Source organism: Alligator sinensis, unplaced genomic scaffold (assembly GCF_000455745.1).
Source record: "Alligator sinensis unplaced genomic scaffold, ASM45574v1 scaffold444_1, whole genome shotgun sequence".
NCBI lineage: Eukaryota > Metazoa > Chordata > Crocodylia > Alligatoridae > Alligator > Alligator sinensis.
The window spans coordinates 2,122,277-2,143,880 of record NW_005841886.1 but is presented as its reverse complement, the minus strand read 5'-3'; the positions used below and the strand labels follow the sequence as shown (position 1 = coordinate 2,143,880).

Genomic DNA, 21,604 nt, shown 5'->3' with positions numbered 1-21,604 from the left:
GAGCTGAGGGAATCGTTTTCCCTCAGTGTGACAAGAAATTGAGGGTCTCACTTGGAGGACTCAGGTGCATTTACACTAATGCCAGAAGCATGGGGAACAAGCAGGAGCTAGCTCTCCTACTCTCCAGTGGGCATTACGATCTCGTATGGATTACAGAGACCTGGTGGGACTCCTAACATGACTGGAACATAACTATAGAGGGCTACACCCTGCACAGAAGGGACCGAGTAGGGAAGATAGGTGGAGGTGTAGCTCTCTATGTGAGGGAGCAATACACCTCCTTGGAATCCGACATCAGCTCCAAAGAAGAGCAGCTCAAAGCCCTCTGGGTCAAACTATGGAGGGGGGAAGTGAGAGAAACCTAACTGTAGGTGTATACTATAGACCACCAAACCAGGGGGAGAAGCTCGATCTGGAGTTCTCTTGAGAACTGGCAGAGGCCGCACGCACAGGGGACATGGTTGTCATGGGTGACTTCAGTTACCCAGACATCTCTTGGGAGAAGCACTTGGCTAAGTTGGATCGGTCATGTTGCTTCCTGACCTGTATTGAAGAGCTCTACCTGACTCAGGAATTGCATGGGTCAACCAAAGGTAATGTTCTCCTAGACTTGGTCTTGGCCAAAGGAGATGATCTGGTGAGCGACTTGAATACAGAGGGTAGCCTGGGTGACAGCGACCATGAAACCATCGTGTTTGCTGTCCATCACAAGGCAGGAAAATTAGCTAGCAGGGTTGAAGTTTTGAAATTCAAAAAGGCAAATTTCAACAGGCTCCAGGCAATAGTAGGGGAAGCGCTGCAGGACCAGGGACCAAAGGTGAAAGGAGTGCATGAAGAGTGGTCGTTCCTCAAGGACACAATCCTTGAAGCACAAAAAAAGTCCATTCCCATGCGGAGGAAAGGTAGCAGAAGGGCTGGAAAGCCCTTTTGGCTTAATAGGGATATCATGGTCCTCTTGAAAAGAAGAAAGAGGCATACAAACAATGGAAGCTTGGGACAGTCCCCAAAGAGGACTATAACAACATGTAAGGAGCAGATTAGAAAGGCTAAGGCGGCAACTGAATTTAAATTAGCAACAGAAATCAAGGACAATAAGAAGTCCTTCTTTAGGTATGTAGGGAACAGGAGGAAAACAAATGGAAGCATGGGGCCACTGCTTAACAACTCAGGGCAGCTGGTTACTGACACTCAGGAGAAAACTGAACTCCTGAGTGACTGCTTTGCTTTGGTATTTCACTGGACTAAGGGGAAAATCATACTAGATAAGGTTCAGAATGGGCATGGTGAGAATGACCACTTTCCTACTGTTGAAGTTGAGCTGGTCCGTGATCAGTTAGAAAAGTTAGACATTTATAAGTCAGCAGGACCGGATGAACTTCATTCAAGAGTGCTGAAGGAGCTGGCCAAAGTCATCGTGAGACCTCTGGCAAAATTCTTCTAAAACTCGTGGTGCTCGGGGGAGGTCCCTGAAGACTGGAAGAGGACCAGTGTTGTGCCCATCTTCAAGAAGGGGAGGAGAGAAGACCCAGGCAACTATAGGCCAATTTGCCTAATTTGTATCCCAGGGGAAATCCTGGAAAAATTCATCAAGGAGTCTATGTGCGATAGGCTTGCAGAAGATAGGATTCTGAATGACAGCCACCATGGCTTCATCGTGGGCAGGTCTTGTCTTACCAATCTCCTTCTACGACCAGGTAACTCCCCACCTGGATAAGAGAGAGGAAGTTGACATTGTATACCTAGACTTCCAAAAGGCCTTTGATCAAGTATCCCATGATGTTCTCATGGGAAAATTGAAGGATTGCGGGCTTAACTGCTTGAAAGTTAGGTGGGTAGGAAGCAGGCTGTGGGGCAGGACCCAGAGAGGTTTAATGAATGGATCTGTGTCATCCTGGCGAGAAGTGGTAAGGGGTGTCCTGCAGGGGTCCATGCTTGGTCCAGTGCTTTTCAACATCTTTATCAATGATTTGGATGTGGGGGTGGAGCTCATTGGCCAAGTTCGCAGATAACACCAAGTTATGGGGGAGCGTGGCCACACTTGAAAATAGGCTGCAGATACAGGCGGACCTAGATAGGCTGGCAACTTGGGCTGATCAGAACCAGATGAAGTTCAACACTGAGAAGTGTAAAGTGCTGGATCCATCTGGGGATGAACAATCCCCAACATACTTACAGGCTCGTGGCGCCAAACTGACTAGCACCATGACTGAAAGGGACCTAAGGGATAATAAAAGACCATGGTATGAATGTGAGCCATCAGTACGATGCTGTAGCCACCAGGGAAAACAACACTCTAGCATGCATCAACTGATGCATCTCAAGCAAAACCAAGGAAGTGATTCTTCCACTTTACTCAGCATTGGTGAGACCGCAGCTGGAGTACTGCATTCAGTTCTGGGTCCCGCACTTCAACAAGGATGTGGGAAAACTTGAGAGAGTCCAGAGAAGAGCCACCCATATGATCAGAGACTTTCAAGCCAAGCCATACAAGGAAAGGCTGAGGGACTTGGGTCTCTTTAGCCTAAAAAGGAGAAGGCTGAGAGGGGATTTGGTAGCAGCTTACCACTATATCAGGGAATACATCAAGGGCTCAGGGAACAACTGTTTACCAGGGCATCCTTGGGAAAAACTAAGAGTAATGACCACAAATTCCTAGAAGACCATTTTAGGCTCAAGATGAGGAGAGTGTCCAAACTGTGGAATAAGCTCCCTCCAGAGGTGCTGCAATCACCCACCCTGGAAATCTTCAAGAGGAGACTGGATGGTCACCTCACTGAGGTCTCCTGACCCCAATTGTCTTTCCTGCCTAGTGCAGGGGGCTGGACCCGATGATCTTGCAAGGTCCCTTCCAGCCCCTAACAATCTATGAATCTATTCAGCGCTCTTTCTGCCAATCCAAAGCCTCACACTGCTCTGGAAGCACTCTTCTCATACAAGGTGTTTGACTTTTAGTGTATGATTTGTTTTTTTACTGGTTCTAAGATGGCAAAGCCCCTGCTCCCGAAAGGAGAATTTCTGGGGGCAAGGGGAGGGACTTCTGGTGGCAAACGTCAGGGGGCAGGCGTGGGACTTCTAGTCCCAAGATGGCAAATAGAGGACAGGGCAACTGTCAGGGGGGGAGGGGGGAGGCTACCCATGTGGTCCTCCATAGCTCATCAAACTTTGTTAAATGGCCCTCCAGTTGAAATTACTGCCTGCCTCTGCCTTAGAGACAATCAAATAAAAAGAATTTTACAACAACAGTTCAACTAAAAGTGAGTAGCTAACCCCAAACAAAAATGAATCCTAGTCCAAAAGAAAGGGGGAACCCCCTCCCCAACAGACCCCTCCATTCTATATAGATTTCACAAAAGCCCACCCACAAAAGTTGGCCTCGGGTATGTAAAAATCCTAGGCCCTTTCTCTGGTTGATCCCAAAACGAGGAGACCTTCTTGGCAAATGCTCTATCACTAGCCTAAGATACTATATACAGCATCTCCAGATACTGCATTGCAGAGGTATGGCAGGAGGAGAGGCTGTCACTTGTGTAGAAGGATCCTAAGCTATTAGGACTTTACAGGTCAAATTCAGCATCTTTAATTATAACTGAAAATGAATCAACAGTCAGTGTAATTCTGAGAGCACCTTTGTCTCCTGCTACTAAAAACAACACTTATTAAGCAGGCTACTACCTTCTGTATTAGTTAAGTTTCCACGCTGAGTTCTGGCACAGTCCCAAAAATGAATCACAAAGTGTGGAAATATACTCTCAGTAAATAGTAGATGACCTTCTTTTCCCAACCTACTAACATGGCGACTGTGGCATTGATGCCTACACAGTCAGATGGATTGCAAATTGGCTGAAGGGTCATACTCAGAGGGTGGTGGTGGATGGGTCATATTCGACCTGGGGGGAAGTGGGCAGCGGAGTCCCCCAGGGCTCGGTCCTTGGGCCCGCATTGTTCAATTTCTTTATCAGCAATTTGGACGATAGGGTGAAAAGCAACCTGTTTAAATCTGCTGATGATACCAAAATTTGGGGTGAGGTGGGCAAGCTGGTAGGGAGGGAAAGACTGCAGCAAGCCCGGGCTGGGTTGCAGGGGTGGGCTAACAAAAACAGGATGCGTTTCAATACGGACAAGTGCAGTAGTAACCAGCAACACACTTATAAGATGGGAAACTCCCTTCTTGAGAGCATGGAAGCAGAAAGGGATCTTGGAGTCATCACTGACTCCAAGATGAACATGGGCCGACAATGCGAGGTCACGGTCGGCAGGGCTAACCGGACCTTATTGTGCATCCACACATGCATCTCAAGTAGGGCCAAGGAGGTGATCCTCCCCCTCTACGCGACACTGGTCAGGCCGCAGCTGGAGTACTGTGTCAAGTTTTGGGCATCCCACTTCAAGAGGGATGTGGACAACATTGAGAGGGTCCAGAGGAGGGCCACCCACATGATCCGGGGACAGCAGGGCAGACCCTACAATGAGAGGCTATGGGACCTGAACCTGTTCAGCCTTCACAAGAGAAGGCTGAGGGGGGACCTTGTGACTGTCTATAAACTCACTAGGGGGGACCAGAAGGGTTTGGGGGAGACCTTGTTTCCCCAAGCGCCCCCCGGGATAACAAGGAATAACGGCCAGAAGTTGTTGGAGAGTAGGTTTAGGTCAGACATCCATAAGAACTACTTCACAGTTAGGGCGGCTAGGATCTGGAACCAACTTCCAAGGGAAGTGGTGCTGGCTCCTACCCTGGGGGTCTTTAAGAAGCGGCTTGATGCCTACCTGGCTGGGGTCATTTGAGCCCAGTTTCCCTCCTGCCCAGGCAGGGGTTCGAACTTGAAGATTTACATGGTTCCTTCCAACCCTACTTCTATGTTTCTATGATTCTATGAACACCACTACAATTCTTATCTGTGCTAGCTCTCATGCATGCCCCAATATCTTTTAAACACTAGACTGGGTTTTCAATAGCGCTGTGCACATCAGGAGAGACTGAGATGAAGAATCAGAAGTTGCCAGCATCCTGAAAAACTGAAATTCATACCTCCTTGCAGCCCTAAGTACATGTTAAGTGGAGGGGAAGGTAAGATTTAATTGTATAACAGCAAATTCTTTACTAGTGTGATTTATGTTTCATGCCCAGTTCTGCACTCAGAATGGCAAGGTCAAGAATATTCAAGGCATTTAGATAGCCAGTGAGTTTTCTCACCTGTCTTCCCCTTAATTTTCACAATCATATTTTGAAAGGCATTTTACATCTAATTATATAGACAATCTACATAAAAAACATCAGTTTCAAGGTTAAATCTGAAATTTCCTAAGCTTAAAGAGAAAATCAATACATCCAAGACTATAACACTTTTCATGGAATGTACCATTGATTTACTCAGAGAATGTTATTCTAACAAGCACTGCAATCCTGTAGCTGGGCTTCTAGTATCTCAGGGACACATAGTTAGCTATGTTAGTCTAAAGTCAGGTAGAAGGCAGGGTATAGACCAGTGATCCTCAAGCAGGGTGCCATGGTGCTTCATCTTACAACAGCATGTGATATACACACACACACACACACACACACACACGGAGAGCGAGTGAGAAAGAGCGCTAACTTTAGCTCACAAAAAGCTTATGCAATATATATCTACTTGGGTTAGTCTATAACAATAGCTCTCAACCTTTTTAGACTCAAGGCAACCTTGGATAATAGACTTGAAGTACCCCACAGAAAATGCCAGCTCTTAGTTTTCACCCGTTTTGCCTATAGAAAAAGAATAGAGCAGTTTTTTCTGTTGAAAGGAACTCAGAAAGACAACTGTGGATTTCTATTTGAAATCTTAGAGTTTACCTTGTTAATCATGTTTGTAAACCTAACAGCATTAACATTGTGTGGCACCTTGCAGCACTCTTGAAAGGTTCTCAGGGCACCCCAGAAGGCTGTGGGGGGCTGGAGTAGCATGGGCACTAAGGTGATGCTTGGCAGCCCAGAAATTCAAGTTTGAGATCATAGCAGAAGCATTCCCGGTGCAGCCTTTCAGAATCCAAAGGAAAATCTGCAAATTCTGCTAAATACCTTGTCATAAAGACATGAACTAAGGAAAGGAAGGGTGCCAGGGCAGCCTGGTGGAAAATCACTACTTATAAATCTACCCTACCTTCTTCTAGTATGCCAGCCAATTTACCAAATTTACTCAAATCTAAGACAATGTCCTCCTCCCACTGTTAGCATGGTGGGGAGCCCCATGTCTTACATTTGACTAAAGGGGGTGGGGACTGGCAAGCAGCTGCTGTGGCTCTGATTCTGGCCCTGTGCCCAGGTCAGGACTAGAATCAGAGCCACAGCACCTTCTGCCTCCCACCATCCCCTTCACCCCACCTTACCATCAAGCACAGCTCAGCTCCAACCCAGGCTGGATTCCCTCCTGGACATGAAGCACAGGGAAACTCTGTCCTCTGCCTGACCAATCAGCATCATTGCCACTGCTGTTTGACCGGCAGGGGCTGTGCTTCTACTTGCTATGCTCCTGAAGGGAACAGACCCTGAAAAGCATCTGACAGTAAGAGGGGAGAGAGGAAGAGGCAGAGACTGGGGGCAGTGGGGCACAGGAAAGGGCAGAGACCAGGAGGGAGGGGGGGGAAGAGGAAGAGACTGGGAGGGAAGTGGGGGGAAAAGGGCAGAGGCTGTGGGGAGCTGGTGGTGGGGAGAAGGTACAGGTGGCAGGGGTCCAGGAAGGCTGCAGGGGGAAGAAGTGGGGAGTAGAGGGCAAGGGGGCTGCCTGACCCCCCCCCCCCCCAACTTCACCCCCACTGCTTTCTCTGCTGTAACAATGGGGGTGCAGGGTAAATTTAAGACAGCCCTCTGATAGCTAGATTCTGTACCTGGAAAATGATAACACACGCTAAACAAAGACATCTAGCTTCAATAGAAAATAGAAGACTCTAGCAGAGAACTCTAATTTAGCAGGTTCCATCATTAAAATGCATGACATACCGAGTGTTCAGAGAGCTGCAAAGGTATTTCATGTTGCAAATACAGCTAATTAAAGCAGCAGCGTTTGAGTCAAAGTGAGATAACTTTCCTGCACTCACATACTAAACCCGGAACTAAATCATTTTTCTAGAAGTTGATGACAAATTTACATACATACATACTCTAACACATGCCTCCCTGTCTGTATTGCTACGCACACAGCAGTATGATAGCATTCACAGAAAGCATTAAAAAACTATATGAAATAGGGTGTTTGGGGAGAAGATGGATGAATACATTTACTCTTAAACAGTGGAAAGAATGCAGGTCTTTTTTATATAGGTAAATCTGTTTTCATTTTGAGCAAGTAATTATTAAATTACTGCTTCAATTTTTTTTTCTTGCATTACCTTCTTTGGAAGATGTACTAACAGGTTTTTAAATATCCAGTCTAGTTTTGTATTTATGCGTATTTATTCCTTATGTCCAAATGCTTATCAAATTGAAAATTATTTTTACATTAGTCTGGGGCTATAACTAGTTATTGTTCTTGAATGCAACAAGTAGCATTAATGCAATGTTAACACTGAAATGTCCAAAATGTAAAGTCATTGGAACTCTAAACTTGAAAAGTGAACTTAAAACATTCACTTCGCATGTAATTTTCAAAGGAGTTTAGGGGACAGACCAAGAAGTACATTGGAACAATGTGGCTAAATTAACATTTTGAAAACTACCTAAATGCTTAAAACTTTCTTTGGTGTTTGACCTTAAAATAAAGTTATTATGGCAATCATATTTTATTGATCCCATATGGCCATAACAATGAGTGCCCTGGTAAGGAATTTGAGGGAGGTTCTCTTCCATGAAATATCTTTCAGTGTGCTAAGCAGAGCCCTAGGAGGTAGTCTGACATGCCCAATATTGATCAATAAGTCAGAACAGGGTCTAAAAAAAAATAAACGACTTTTATTTGTGATGGGACTCTTACTTCTGACAATTACAGCTTTTGAAAAATAACTATAAAAAACAAGGAAAGAAAAATGTAATATAATCAGCTATCAACAAACAGCAGCCCACATAACCATGAAATACTATTTACTTTTATATTTTTAACTCTGTCAATTTTTTTTTTAATTTCAAGTATTTTCTTAACAGAAAAACGTATTACTTTGCTGTTCTATTTCAGGAAAGTGTCCTTCCCTTTCCCTTCTGGGGTTTTAACTAATCAGGTCCTCATACCAAAGAGTTGCCCCAAATCCTCATCACTGCCTGCTGGGAGGGGTGTATCTGAGACCTCTCTATGAATCCTATTCCTGTCAGACCCATATTTCAGGCTAATAAGTATAAATTATATGAGATTCCCCCCCCCGTAATTGGCTGTAATCTCTGTGCTCCATTTAAGTACCTTGCCAGTAAGAAAAAGTTTAGTGCCATAACCATTTGGACATCAGCACTCATGATATGTTCTCTGTTTCATTAGCCACCAAAGTTATAGTTGTACCAAATGCTTAAAAATTAACTCCACATGGTAGGAAAAGGCCTCAAATACTTCATTTTACTGTGCTGACTAAATACAAGCCTGCAGTGTAGTCAGCATTCTTCATTCCTATTTTGAAAATTCTGTTAAAACGTTACCTAGTCAATACCTATTTTAAACCAAAACTGCTTATCTTTAAAGCAGAAAATAGCTTTAGAATTTGCTAACAGTTTTAGGGGAAAAAAAAGGCAAAATCATTTTCAAGTGCCAATGTCTGGTCACATGCTATATGCCAGATATGTATTTAACTCTTGGTATCTGATGAACCACTCAGCATTTTCCCTCCTCATATTATAATCCTCAACAGCTTGCAGTCTCTAAGCAGAATCAGGCAAGACACAGAGGGGATGTCTACACATTCATTAATGCGCCATAGTTACTATGTATTAAGTTTTGTACTTGGATAATCAAGTACTAAGTTAACACATAGTAACTTGCGCTACTGCGCAGTAGCACCAATGTATTTTTTTTTAGTGACGCTTACTATGCACTAGCCTAATACTACTGCATAGTAGCATAGTTTTTGCCCAGCATGCTACTGCACAATGTTATTAGACTACTGTGCAGTTAGTATCTCGTGTAGACACGTCCAGAATGGTGGCAAGTACTAAGATTTAGGCACATAATAAAGACCCACAGAGCTGTGCTTTTATTAAGCAGCATGTCACAGAAGGTGATTAACTGCAGGGCTTTGATGTACTCCCAGCAGCAACCCCTGCATTCTGACTTCTGCAAGAGGACAAATGATCCTTCATTTTCTTCCTAAAAGCTGATTTAGCAACAGAGGAAGAGAATGGGGAATGAGAAACCAAGTAAAAACATATCATGGAGAGAGAAGAAATTGTGGGTAGGAAGGCAGCATCACAGCCTTTACATTTTAAACAGCAATTCATTGAAGGTCAGATAGCTGGAATGGACTCAGAAGGAACCAAACAAAAAATGTTAATTATTAGCAGGCCAGAATGTGTGCGCACAGTTTGGAAGATCTGGGTTACTTGCTTGGCTTCAGGGCTAGCTAAAACCACAAAATGCATTAATGACTTGCATTTTTATACCCGACAATTTGTCAACCCCTTGCTGGTTTTAATATTATTTTTTAATGAAGCATTTTATAGAATTTAAGCTAGAGTCCCATGGTAATATCCAGAACGTGAGATACCACGGTGAGGTAAATTAAACCCATATTTATATAGAAGGAGGGGGTAGGAGGAGAAGACAGGGTGGGGAGAGTGTGAATTTTCATACTAATAACATACTGACATTATAAAGGCTGTGCAAGTTTCTTATGCAGAATCCACTTCAATCATGATCTGAAACATCCCTTTATATTTCTGACCTATGTCCCTCCAGAGCAGAAGATAAATGCCAATCCTATTAAACTAAATCTGGTTGTATAATAGGGACCAAAGACATGAAAAGAATGGGCTGAGATCCACTAATACATTTCACTTACAACCCCAAACTGCAGATGGGTACATGACCCTTTAGAGAGACTCCTTTCCCTAACTCACAGATAGATCCCTCTCCCCTGCGCAGATGGAATTTGTAATGGCAGTCTGATTTTGTTACAGGATCTGTAAGGGCCTTGTTACACAGTAATTTTGGGCAGCTCCTAGAGCTCTTCACAGCGGATTATCCACCCATTAATACCCAAAACTAGTTTTAAGCATTTGTTAGGCAGCTCAAAATTATGCTACTCCAGGGCAGGATTGTCTCTGATCTATATTACCCAGCTCATGTTACACTAAAGTGTGGCCACTCTAGGCTACATCTTAGTGGAAACATCCTACCTGCCCCCACCTCCTACTCTGGCCTGGATCAGGACCACTGCCTCCCCCTCGACCCTCCCCAGCACCCCAGACCCCCACTCACTGCCCCTCCATTTACTTGTAGCTGCCTACAGTCTGTCACAGGACAGCAGGCAGGGAAGGGTTAATTTGCCTTCCTGGCCAGCCCCACCACTGCTCTCTCTGGGCCAGGCTCAGCCCAGAGAACAGCAGCAGCCCAGCAACAGGAGTGGCAGCAGAGACTAGGCAGGGCAATTAACTTTTCCCTGCCTGCCTCCCTAGGGCAGACAGCGTAGGCAGCCACAAGTAAGTGAGGGACAGGAGAGTTCTGGGAGCAGGGAAGGCAGAGGGGACCCCAAGGGGCGGCGGGGGGGCGTGGCGGCAGAACTGGGGCAGCCCTGTGGGCAGATGAGGAAACCTAGAATAGGAGGAGAGAGATTCTTACCTTTTAGTCCTCCAAGACCGTGCTGGTCGGGATATGTGACTGCTCCAAACTCAAGCTAGTACTAACAATGATCAACATTTGAGCAGCTCACGTATAAGAAGGCCCTAAAAGCATCTGTTAGAAAACCATTTGGCTTACAGACTGGTCTTTTTCCAAAGAGAACAAGAACTCCTTCTTACCTATCCTGGCAATAAGTATCCACAATTCATTATTTATATTAAATGTTGTTGTTCATTTGCTACTGGTTCCATTTTCACACCGCCAACTGGAACACAAAGATTTCTTGCTGCCTAATACAAAGCCCATACAGTACTAAGACACCAAACAAGAGTATTGAAAATATGTAGACATCAAGACCAGGCCAGAAGTGCCTTGGTACTTATTCCAACTGAAGGAGAGTTCAGAAGAACACAATAATGTCTATTGTCTTCTCCATCTATCCCGTATTAAACAGCAGCATGCAAATCCTGTTATACTAAATGCTTCAGGATCTTGATTTTCTATTCTTCTACTCCATATATAAATAATACCAATGTTGCCCTGATTACATTTCTGCTTTCAAGTTTTTATTTCAAGTTTTCAAAAATGTCAGTCAAAAAGGAAACCTCAAGCCTAACAGGTCAAAGTATGCTGTCATGACAAGTATGTGGAAACAGTAATTCACAAAGGAAGATAAATAAAAGGTAGCAGTATAGCACTGCTGGAATTAAGAACAGTGCTTTGTACTCTCATGCAAGAGTGTTAATACATGAGAATTCCCTATCCAATCCTTCCTAAAGTATTTCACAAGATTGTTTTACATAGTAAATTAACACTAAGCTGCCTTCATTTGAGAAGGGAACATGACGGCAAGGCTGGGGATATTTTAATACACAGTATTTTTGTCTCTACTTGCCTTCTATTTTTGCCATACTATTATCTTTTATGTTAGGCTACAAGAAACTAAAATAGCTTTAAAGTCCCCTGGCTGAACTCAATGAGATGAGAAGTCAATTCACTAGTCTGTTTAACAACAGATACTTGTACAAGATATTTCTCCTGCTTTTGGGATTAAACAGGGACTCAATGCAGTTCCCTTTATTAAAATAAAGTGGTATAACAGTCACAATCAAAAGAAGGGAAGAGTCCTTGACCTGATGTTTACCCATTTGGCTTCTGCATGAAAAAAATTAAATATCAAGCACTAGGTGAATCAGTAGGTTAAAAAAATGGTCATAAGCTTTAGTGTTTACATATGAAACCAATACATGCGCCACTAAAGGCTGGGTACCATTTCTGAAGAGCCCCAAAGCTTGAGCTATTAAAACTTAACCCAAGCCTTGGATTTCCAATTGGTGAAACAACACAAAGATATGGACAACAGAGCATTTTAGGGAAATGTTAGGATGTTATAACATTTAGGAAAAACACAAGTCCCAGGAATAAAAAAGACTTCTGAAGTAATGTATTTTTTCCCTTCTTTCCCCTTCCTTATTGTAGGATAGTGTGTCACCTCAACAAGAACCAGAGAAAGACATAAAACATGAAACACTGCTGCTATGAGGATTCAACCATCTCCAAAAGAGAAAAGAAAATATGTGGTGCTGCACATTTTTTAAAAGTGTGTCTGGAAAACAATTTGATTCTGTTCCTACAATAAAGTTTAATGTTTTGGATGCAATCATTGCAAATTATGAAGGCTTGGCAAACAGCTCAGTTAGAACATATGGAAATTCTGTTTGCCTTCTTCACTTACAGCCTGCTAATACATTTTTATAACAGTATCACCAGCTATATGATTTCATTACAAACCATGATCCAAAACAACACAAAATCCCGTTTTTCTTTCAGGCAGGGGGTTGCGTATTTTGTGAAAATCCTCATAGAATTAAAACTGGCCAACCTTACAATGCCATTTGATTGCTGCACTAGAAACAAATCTAGGATGTCCTGATGCACTCAGAATTCACACTTCCTTACTTGAAGGAGCTGGTCCATTCCTCAAGCAAAAAATAATCATGTCACCCAGGGGAGAGGAGGAGAGCTCCATGCATTGTTAACAGGCAGTGAATGCCTTGTAGACAGGCAAACGTAAGTTGGACCTATAGCAAAGCAACAGCAGAAAAGCTCTCGCACAAGAGGAGGAAACAAACAATTTGTAGGCTTCCATCCTGAGACTACAGGACATGAAACATGTCACCAAGGCACAAAATTGTTTGATCATTTCTGAGGGAACAGGGTGAGCTTCCCTGATTAGTCTACTGCTCTATGAAGTAGCATAGGACTAGGAAGAAATGCTACTCCCGGTTCCTACATGCTACACAGAAGAACCTAATAATTAATATGAGTTAGTTAATAGTTAAAGCAATAGTTAATAGAAAAAAATATTAATTTCCAGAGACAATCAGTTGCCAGTGCTCCACTTAAAGGAGAAGCAACACAAAGCCAGTGACTGGGTTACAGAAAGCAGCATATATAACTGAACTTCCTTGAAAATAAATAAAGCAGACACAGTTAGGATTACTCTAAGGTATCAATATCAACCCCGGGAATTTCAACTGGTAGCTCCCTTTCCTAGAACTCCTTGATACTGAGAGATATCTGACCACAAAAGTTTCCCTCTAGAAATACTTTTCAAAAGGATCGTTAGGAAAACACTGAAATAGTGACTCTCAGTTCAAATTAACCTTATAGGCCGCATCCAGATGAGCTCAGGTGTTTGGTTTCCCGGGGACAAGTAGTGGCAGCTCACCTTGTGCCACAGCTACTTGTCCCCAGGGAACACCTGGGCCACATGCACTTTGGCACGCAAGTTACCCTGGGGGCAGTAGGGGAGGCTGAAGCCAGCACTGTGCTGGCCCCAGTAGCCTTACCTGGGGCTCTGGGGGGCCTCCTGGGTCTGCAGCTGCAGCGATCCTGCCAGGCAGAGCTGCAGCATTTTCAGTGGTGTGCACTGCCCATGCATGCAATGGTCCACTTTTTTTCCCCACAGGTTTTTTTGACCTCATCCATGGGTAAAAAAACTCCACAGAAAAAAAACCTAGAACAGCACACGCCTGGGCAGCGTGCCCTTGCAGGGCAGAGAACACCGGATTGTGTGGTATGTGGTGGTCCAGATGTGTTTGTGGCACCACATACCGCACAGCCATGCTTGTCTGGATGCACCCATACACAGTATATTTGTTTTTGTTTTAGCTACATGCTGCGCACATCTACACGTGCATTGACGTGCTTTAGTTAATGCGCATTAAATCTAGTACCTCCACTGTGAGGTACTGGGAAATGTGCATTAGCCTGTCTTAATATGCATTAACTAAAGAGCATGGGTTTAAGTGATGCTTAATGCCCATTAGTCTATTTTAACGCACATTAACTAAATAACACATTTTTTAGTAATGCTTTAATACATAATTAAATAGGCTAATGCACATTAAAGTGCACATGCAGACAGCTGGAATTGTACCGAATTCAATTGGAATGGAGTGTTTTTTCTCCAATTAAAAAAAAAAATTAAAAATCCATAAATATTTTATTCATAAGAATTTTTTCCCCCTTAGATAGTTTCATAGTTGGTAAGGTCGGAAGGGATCTGAGCAGATCATCAAGTCCGACCCCCTGCCATGGGCAGGAAAGGATGCTGGGGTCAAATGACCCCAGCTAGGTGATTATCCAGCCTCTTTCTGACCCATTTGGTTTGTATCCCAGCCTCTTTCTGAAGACCCCCAGGGTAGGAGTGAGCACCACTCCCCTTGGAAGTTGGTTCCAGCTCCTAGCCGCCATGCCTGTGAAGTAGTGCTTTCTGATGTCCACCCTGAATTTACTCTCCATCAAGTTATGGCCATTATTCCTCGTTACTCCCGGTAGTGCTCGGGGGAACAGGGACTCTCCCATAGCCTGCTGGTCCCCCTTGGCCAGTTTGTAGACCATCACCAGATCCCCTCTCAGCCTTCTCTTGTGCAGGCTGAACAGGTTCAGGTCCTGTAGCCTCTGCTCATAGGGCCTGCCCTGCTGTCCCCTGATCATGTGAGTGGCCCTCCTCTGGACCCTCTCGATGCTGGCCACATCCCTCCTGAAGTGCAGTGCCCAGAATTGGATGCAGTATTCCAACTATGGCCTGACCAGTGTCGCATAGCGGGGGCAGATCATCTCCTTGGACCTGCTCATGATGCATCTATGGATGCATGACAAGGTACTGTTAGCCTTCCTGACCAAGTCCTCACACTGTCGGCCCATGTTCATTTCGGAATCAATAATGACACCAAGATCCTTTTCTGCCTCTGTGCTGACAAGAAGGGAGTTCCCCAGCCTGTAGATATGCTGCTGGTTCTTCCTCCCCAGGTGCAATACCTTGCACTTGTCACTGTTGAAGCCTATCCTGTTCTCATCCGCCCACCCCTGTAACCTGTCTAGATCTGGTTGCAGCCTGTCTCTCTCCTCCAGCGTGTCCACTTCTCCCCACATCTTAGTGTCATCTGTGAATTTGAACAAAGTGCTTTTCACCCCCTCGTCCAAGTCGCTGATAAACATGTTGAACAGTGCGGGCCCGAGGACTGAGGCCTGGGGGACCCCACTGCCCACGTCTCTCCAGGTCGAAAAAGACCCATCCACCACCACTCTCTGGGTGTGGCCCTCCAGCCAATTTGCGACCCATCCGACTGTATAGGCATCGATGCCACAGTCACCTAATTTTTTAATGAGAATGAAGTGAGAGACAGTGTCAAAGGCCTTCCTAAAGTCCAGAAAGACTACATCCACCATGACACCTGCGTCCAAGGATCTTGTGACCTGGTCATAGAAGGCCACCGGGTTGGTCTGACAGGACCTGCATCGAATTAACCCATGTTGGTTGCCCCTAAGCATAATCTCCCCTGCTGGTCCCTTGCAGATGTGCTCCTGGATAATTTTCTCAAAAAGCTTCCCCAGGACCGAGATAAGACTAACGGGCCTATAGTTTCCTGGGTCCTCCTTCCTCCCTTTTTTGAAAATGGGGACCACATTGGCTCTTTTCCAGTCATCCGGCACTTTGCCAGAGCACCACGAATGCTCGTAAAGCCGTGGCAGGGGTCCCACAATGACCTCTGCTAATTCCCTCGGCACTCTGGGGTGGAGATCGTCAGGACCTGCTGATTTGTACACGTCTAGATGACAGACTTCTTGCTGATTATCAGTTATCTTGGTTTTCTCTGATAAAAATCCCAAATTCTCTAATTAACACCCCCAAAATCTGCATTTTTCTATTATTAAAATGAAATGCCACTATATATAGGTATCAGTTGAACACAATGTTTTATTGATCTATTTACAATTTGGAAGCTTACTAGCACCTCAGTCATCGTCATAAAACAAAATTCTAAATACCTATATATTTTGGCATTTGATTTCGGGTTTTTTATCATTGAAAATCAGAGCTCCCCCTGTCCACTTCACTCACCAGGATGTGAATCCAGCTACAGCTGTCCCCTCCACTGTTTTGTGGTGCTGAGCAGCCGTGATATGTCAGTGCCCCTCACTCCCAAGCCACAGCCCCCCCAAGCAGTGCCAGCATGACTCGCACCCCACTGCCCTGCCACCACCAGTCCTGCCAGCACGACGAACTGGCTCTAGGGGTGGGCAGTGAGGGCAACCACCCAGGGCACTGAGGTGGCGGGGATCATAGTACCCCAGGGCAAGGCCCCACCTCAGCTTGCGTGGGGGCAGAGGAGGAGGCACAAGGTGGGGCTGCCCTCATTTCTGGATGCCCCCCTGCCCACCCCAGCTTTCCCCTGCCTCCAGGCCTCAACCCCCCAGTGTGTGGGGCAGGGGGTGGGTGTGTGGGTAAGGCAGTGGGTTTGTGGGGCTTTCCATAGCTTGGCCCCTCCCCTGATGCAGGGCTGGTCCCGACTTGCCAGAGCTTGGCCCCTGATGGCCAAGACAGGCCCCATGCCATCTGGGCTGTGTGCCAAGCTCTGGCATGTCCAGACCACCTCTGTGCCATCAGGGGGTCCCTGATGGTGCAGGGATGGTTTAGGCTCACCAGAGCTTGGTCCACAGCCCCAATGGCATAGGGAAGGTCCCCAAGTCTTAGTTCTCCAACACCCCCACATAGGCAATAAATTGTGGAGCATGGGAAGGCACATGTCCACCCCTCAGAGCTGGGGACTGCACAGGGGGAATGGCTGGGGTCCCCATCACCCCACCCCCCTCCCCAGGCCCAGACTCCCCTCATGGTGGCTGCAAAAACACCCTCTGCCTAAGGAAGCTGTAGCTGCCTGTCCCGGGTCCAGCCCCAGAACCTGGGTACCGGCCTGCCTGGGAGGTGCCCCCAACCCCCACCTCCATCCTCTCCCCTGCTGCTGTCAGGTGCTAGCTCCTGCCAGGCTACATCTCAAGGCTCTGTCCTAGGGCCTATACTTTTTAACATCTTCATCAATGACGTAGACACTGGTGTCAGAACCGGACTGGCCAAGTTCGCTGACGACACCAAACTCTGGGGTAAAGCATCAACACCTGAGGACAGGAGGGTGATCCAGGCAAATCTTGACAGGCTCAGGAAATGGGCAGACGAGAACCTGATGGTGTTTAACACCAAAAAATGAAAGGTTCTCCACCTTGGGAGGAAAAACCTGCAGCATCCTTATAGGCTCGGCAGTGCTACGCTGGCTAGCACTATGGAAGAAAGAGACTTGGGGGTCATCATTGACCACAAGATGAACATGAGCCTTCAATGCAATGCTGCGGCTAGTAAAGTGAGCTTTCATCCATAGATGCTTCTCAAGCAAATCCCAGGATGTCATTCTCCCCTTGTACTCGGCCTTGGTGAGGCTGCAGCTGGAGTACTGCGTCCAGTTTTGGGCCCCACAATTAAAAAAGGGTGTGGAGAAGCTTGAGAGAGTTCAGAGAAGAGCCATGTGCATGATCAGAGGTCAGGAAACCAGACCTTATGATGAGAGGCTGAGAGCCCTGGGACTCTTCAGCATGGAAAAGCGCAGGCTCAGGGGCGATCTGATGGCCACCTATAAGTTTATCAGCGGTATTCACCAGGATCTAGGGGAACGTCTGTTCACCAGAGCGCCCCAAGGGATGACAAGATTGAACGGTCACAAACTCCTCCGCGACTGATTCAGGCTGGACATAAGGAAGAATTTCTTTACTGTCTGAGCCCCCAAGGTTTGGAATAGACTGCCACTGGAGGTGATTCAAGCACCCACTTTGAATGCCTTCAAGACACATTTGGATGCTCATCTTGCTGGGATCCTATGATCCCTGCTGACTTCCTGCCTCTGGGCAGGGGGATGGACTCGATGATCCTCCGGGGTCCCTTCCAGCCTGAATGTCTATGAAATCTATGAAATCTCTGCACCCCATTGTCAGTGCAGAAATGGGGAGAGTGCCCCCAGAGACATTGCTAATGGGGTTGGGGCAAGGCCAGGGAGGGTCCAGGACAGTCAGAAGGGCTAAAGGCAGGCCAGAGATGGTACCACAGCCCCTACAGCTGGTGGGTCAGGCCTCTGCCTCCTACCCCAGGCTGTCGGTACCTGCTAGGGTCTGCAGGGCAGCATGCAGGGTGGCATAGCCAACCTCTTGCAGCTGGTGGACACCACTGGGACAGGTGGGGTAATAGGCAGTGGTCTGCACAGTGCTGTGCATTGCTGTGGGCAGCATAACAGCATCCTGCATCAGGGGTGGTGGGGGCTACGGGCAGTGCTACTACGCCAGCCTGCCTAGCTGCAGCCCTGCACCCACTACTGCTGCCTGCATGAGTTACTGCAGGACCTGTGTGCCCACCTAACCCCCATGGTGCCCACTGCACATCCTCAACCTGCAGCAGCAGTGCCCCAACAAGCACAGTGGGCAGTGCTGAGGGCAGGTGGGTGCACAGGTCCCATCCCACCTTGTGCAGGCAATAGCAGTGGGTGCAGGGCTGCGGTGAGGCAGGCAGGCACAGCAGCAACAGCAATGCTGCACACAGCACCCACCTACCCACCCCGCTGCCACTCCTCAGCCCCTCCCCCCCTCCTCTGCTGCTGCTAGGTGCTGATTCTGGCCAGGCTACAGTCCTGCGCCCCACTGTCAGTGCTGCAGCACTGCCCCTTGACACATCGTCAATGTCCCCACATGTCATCTATGCCCCCCACCCATACACTTACCTGCAGGCAGCTGCAGGAACTGCTCTCTTCCCTGCTCCTGCAGCTGTGTGTGCGCGTGCGCATGCATGCACGTCACGCCCCCTGCCTCCGATTGCCTTCTCCCCCCACCCTCCTCCCTCCAGCTTCAAGCAGCTCCTTGAAAGCTGGAGCTCTAACAGCCTGCAAAGGGAAAACTGTGGTTTCCTGCTGCAAAGGGGAAAATCTGTGTTTTTCTGTGGGGAACAGAAAACCCAGATCCCTGCTGGTTATCTATCTGAAATACAATTCAAAACTCAGGCATCTTTTTTCAACTAAGTTAGCCTATGGGTGAAAAATGAATCTGTAACAATGATGCCTTTTTTGCAAGCAGCGCTTGCTGAAATGCAAACAAGCCAAAACCCAGTAAAAGGATAAACTCAGGCAAGTACACTGTGGTGTGGAACACATCTTTATAACTTACCAGCACACAATTCTGAAAACTGAATAGACATCAAAGTCGACACATTTGCTTTTTAAGCAAACATTGTAACAAGAAGAAACCCAGAAAGGTTACTTTAGTGCTGCTTCCCCACAGCTCCTTTTGCACTGTTCATCAGTGTCTTCAGAAATACTATCATCTAAAGAGTTCAGTACTCAAGTCTGTGATGACAGCTTCTCTCATGTTTGCCTTTCCCCTCTTATTTGACAATGCTAGGAGGAAATATGCTGCAAATCAAAGGAAGCCACCTCAGCTCCGAGCGGCAAGACAGCACTTCATGTGTATAAAACGTGAAACTTAATCTGATTCAACCACTCCCACCAAGACAAAGCATGAATTGAGGAGGAGTAGGGGCATCATGGACACCACTGGCAACCACTTCTTACGGCACACAGGTTCTCCATCTGGAGCTTACCTCTTAGATCCTGTTGTGTGCGGGCACCTGCCATGCTCTGCCGAGGCATTCGGAGGGATGTGCGTAGGGGTGTGTGCCTCTGCTCATCCAGGTAAGCTAGATCTTCTAAGTGGGCTGAGCTGGTGGCTGCCAAGAGAAAGCAAACAGCTAAATCAGATCTGGCTCCAAGTTCTAGTATTTTTGTTCATATAGTTTTATTTTTTAAACAAAACACCTACATTTATAACTATATTAAATCAACACAGCTGAGATGAAGTAAGCATAGAAATGATATTATGGATTACTACTTTCAACCTTGACATGCCACAAATCCTAGGGTGGACAAAAATGCAAGCGTAAAATATTATTTGAGAAGCTTTATTCAAATTGCTTAGGCCAGGAAAAAATTGTGCATTTCCTTCCTGCTCTTTAGTTTCTTAAAGGTAGAAATTACAAGTAATATGGATAGCTTGTCCATGAAGCAAGTTCAGAAAGACAGGACACAGTAATTTCACACAGCTAGGAATAAGGAGATGTGGAAACATTCCCAACACATTTTACACTGGCTTAGTTTCCTGATGCTGTTCAGCAGTGAAAAAGACAAAGAGAAAAGGAGATACTTATACCCATCAACCCTCTTCTGTTGAAAAAATATAATTTAATTGCTTAGGGAACAAGTTTAATAAAGATCATCAATGACTTGCCATATCAAAAGGAATTTAACAATGACAGTTAAGTGAATTGCAACAAATCTCTTCATGAATCATTTTAAATCAACTCAGTTTGGACACTGAAATCCATCTATTCGGACAGGTAGAATGACTTATGGAAATATAATACCCCAACAGGCAGGCAAAAAGACGTACAAATGATAAAAAGAAGAGACTTTCTGTCCTAAAAAAGATGTTACTATACAAACATCATCTGTGCATGATAGAACTTTGTTCCTCTAATAATACATGATTAATTGGTAGCAATGGATTGCTCTTAGTTGAAAGCACCACCCTTATGTGAATAGAAATAGAAATGTCCTGTATTACTTGTCAGTTTTTGAAAGGCCAGGGATAGATTTTCAAGCAGCAATCTGAAACTGCCAAGAAATACAGAGCAAATTATTTTATTCCTTCCAATCTGAAATTAAGGACTAAAAATTGAGTGACACACCACCAGTTGGCAGAAGCACTCTAAGTGCTTGGGCTACTTCTGCAGGGACTATGCTACAGGCAAAACTTCCATGTGGGATCAAAACAAATAACTTCTATGTAGGATGCATTAAATAGCTTAAAGGATACATTCATCCTGATTTTGAAAAATACTTATCTTTGGATCAGATGGCCTCAGGGATTACTTTGATTACATCTGGTATGCTTTATCAAAATTGTGACATTTAAATATGCCCATTTCAATGATTGATTCTTTAAGTGTTATTTTTTACTCGGACACCTAATGATTGAAAATATTTATAAACAGGAGTTTTAGTACCAGAGGGGAATGGAAGCAGGTTCCCACTGACACCTTGCAGTAAGTGAGCAATATATCACAAGCTATTTCAAATCAACAGAGACAAATGGTTTCCTTAGCAGAAAAAATGTAGAGCATACCAGAAAGAGAAATGATGATGAGCATCTTTTGTAAAATATAAAATGTATTGTGATAGTCTAATAGTAATCAAGAGGCCACATAACAGTGAGACTGGCTGAGCAGAGAGGAAGGTGGGAAGCCTATAGAAACTCCTATCTGTAAAGCCTATAAGGGTTGGAAGATGGGAAATACCTCTAAGGAGGATTATGCATCACTGGCCCACACCTGTAGGGAGCGGACCAGAAAAGCCAAGGCCAAAACCGAGCTCAAAATGGCTGGACAATAAAAAGTCCTTATTCAGATACATGGGAAGTCGAAAGAGAAATAAGGGCAACATTGGACCTCT

At 45.5% G+C, this 21,604-nt stretch overlaps 1 protein-coding gene across 8 annotated transcripts in view; it reads right to left on the bottom strand.

Moving 5' to 3' along the window:
* The window catches only part of TANC2 (tetratricopeptide repeat, ankyrin repeat and coiled-coil containing 2), a 774,525-nt gene that overhangs the window by 166,563 nt on the left and 586,358 nt on the right, over window positions 1-21,604 (bottom strand). For all 8 annotated transcript variants that reach the window (XR_003092631.1, XR_003092633.1, XR_003092632.1 and 5 more), the window contains one exon: window positions 19,699-19,824. Coding sequence is in view for 5 of the 8 variants with exons in the window: in XM_025196865.1 (XP_025052650.1) it covers window positions 19,699-19,824 (126 nt within the window). In the remaining 3 variants the exon portion in view is untranslated. The remainder of the gene's footprint in view (window positions 1-19,698; window positions 19,825-21,604) is intronic.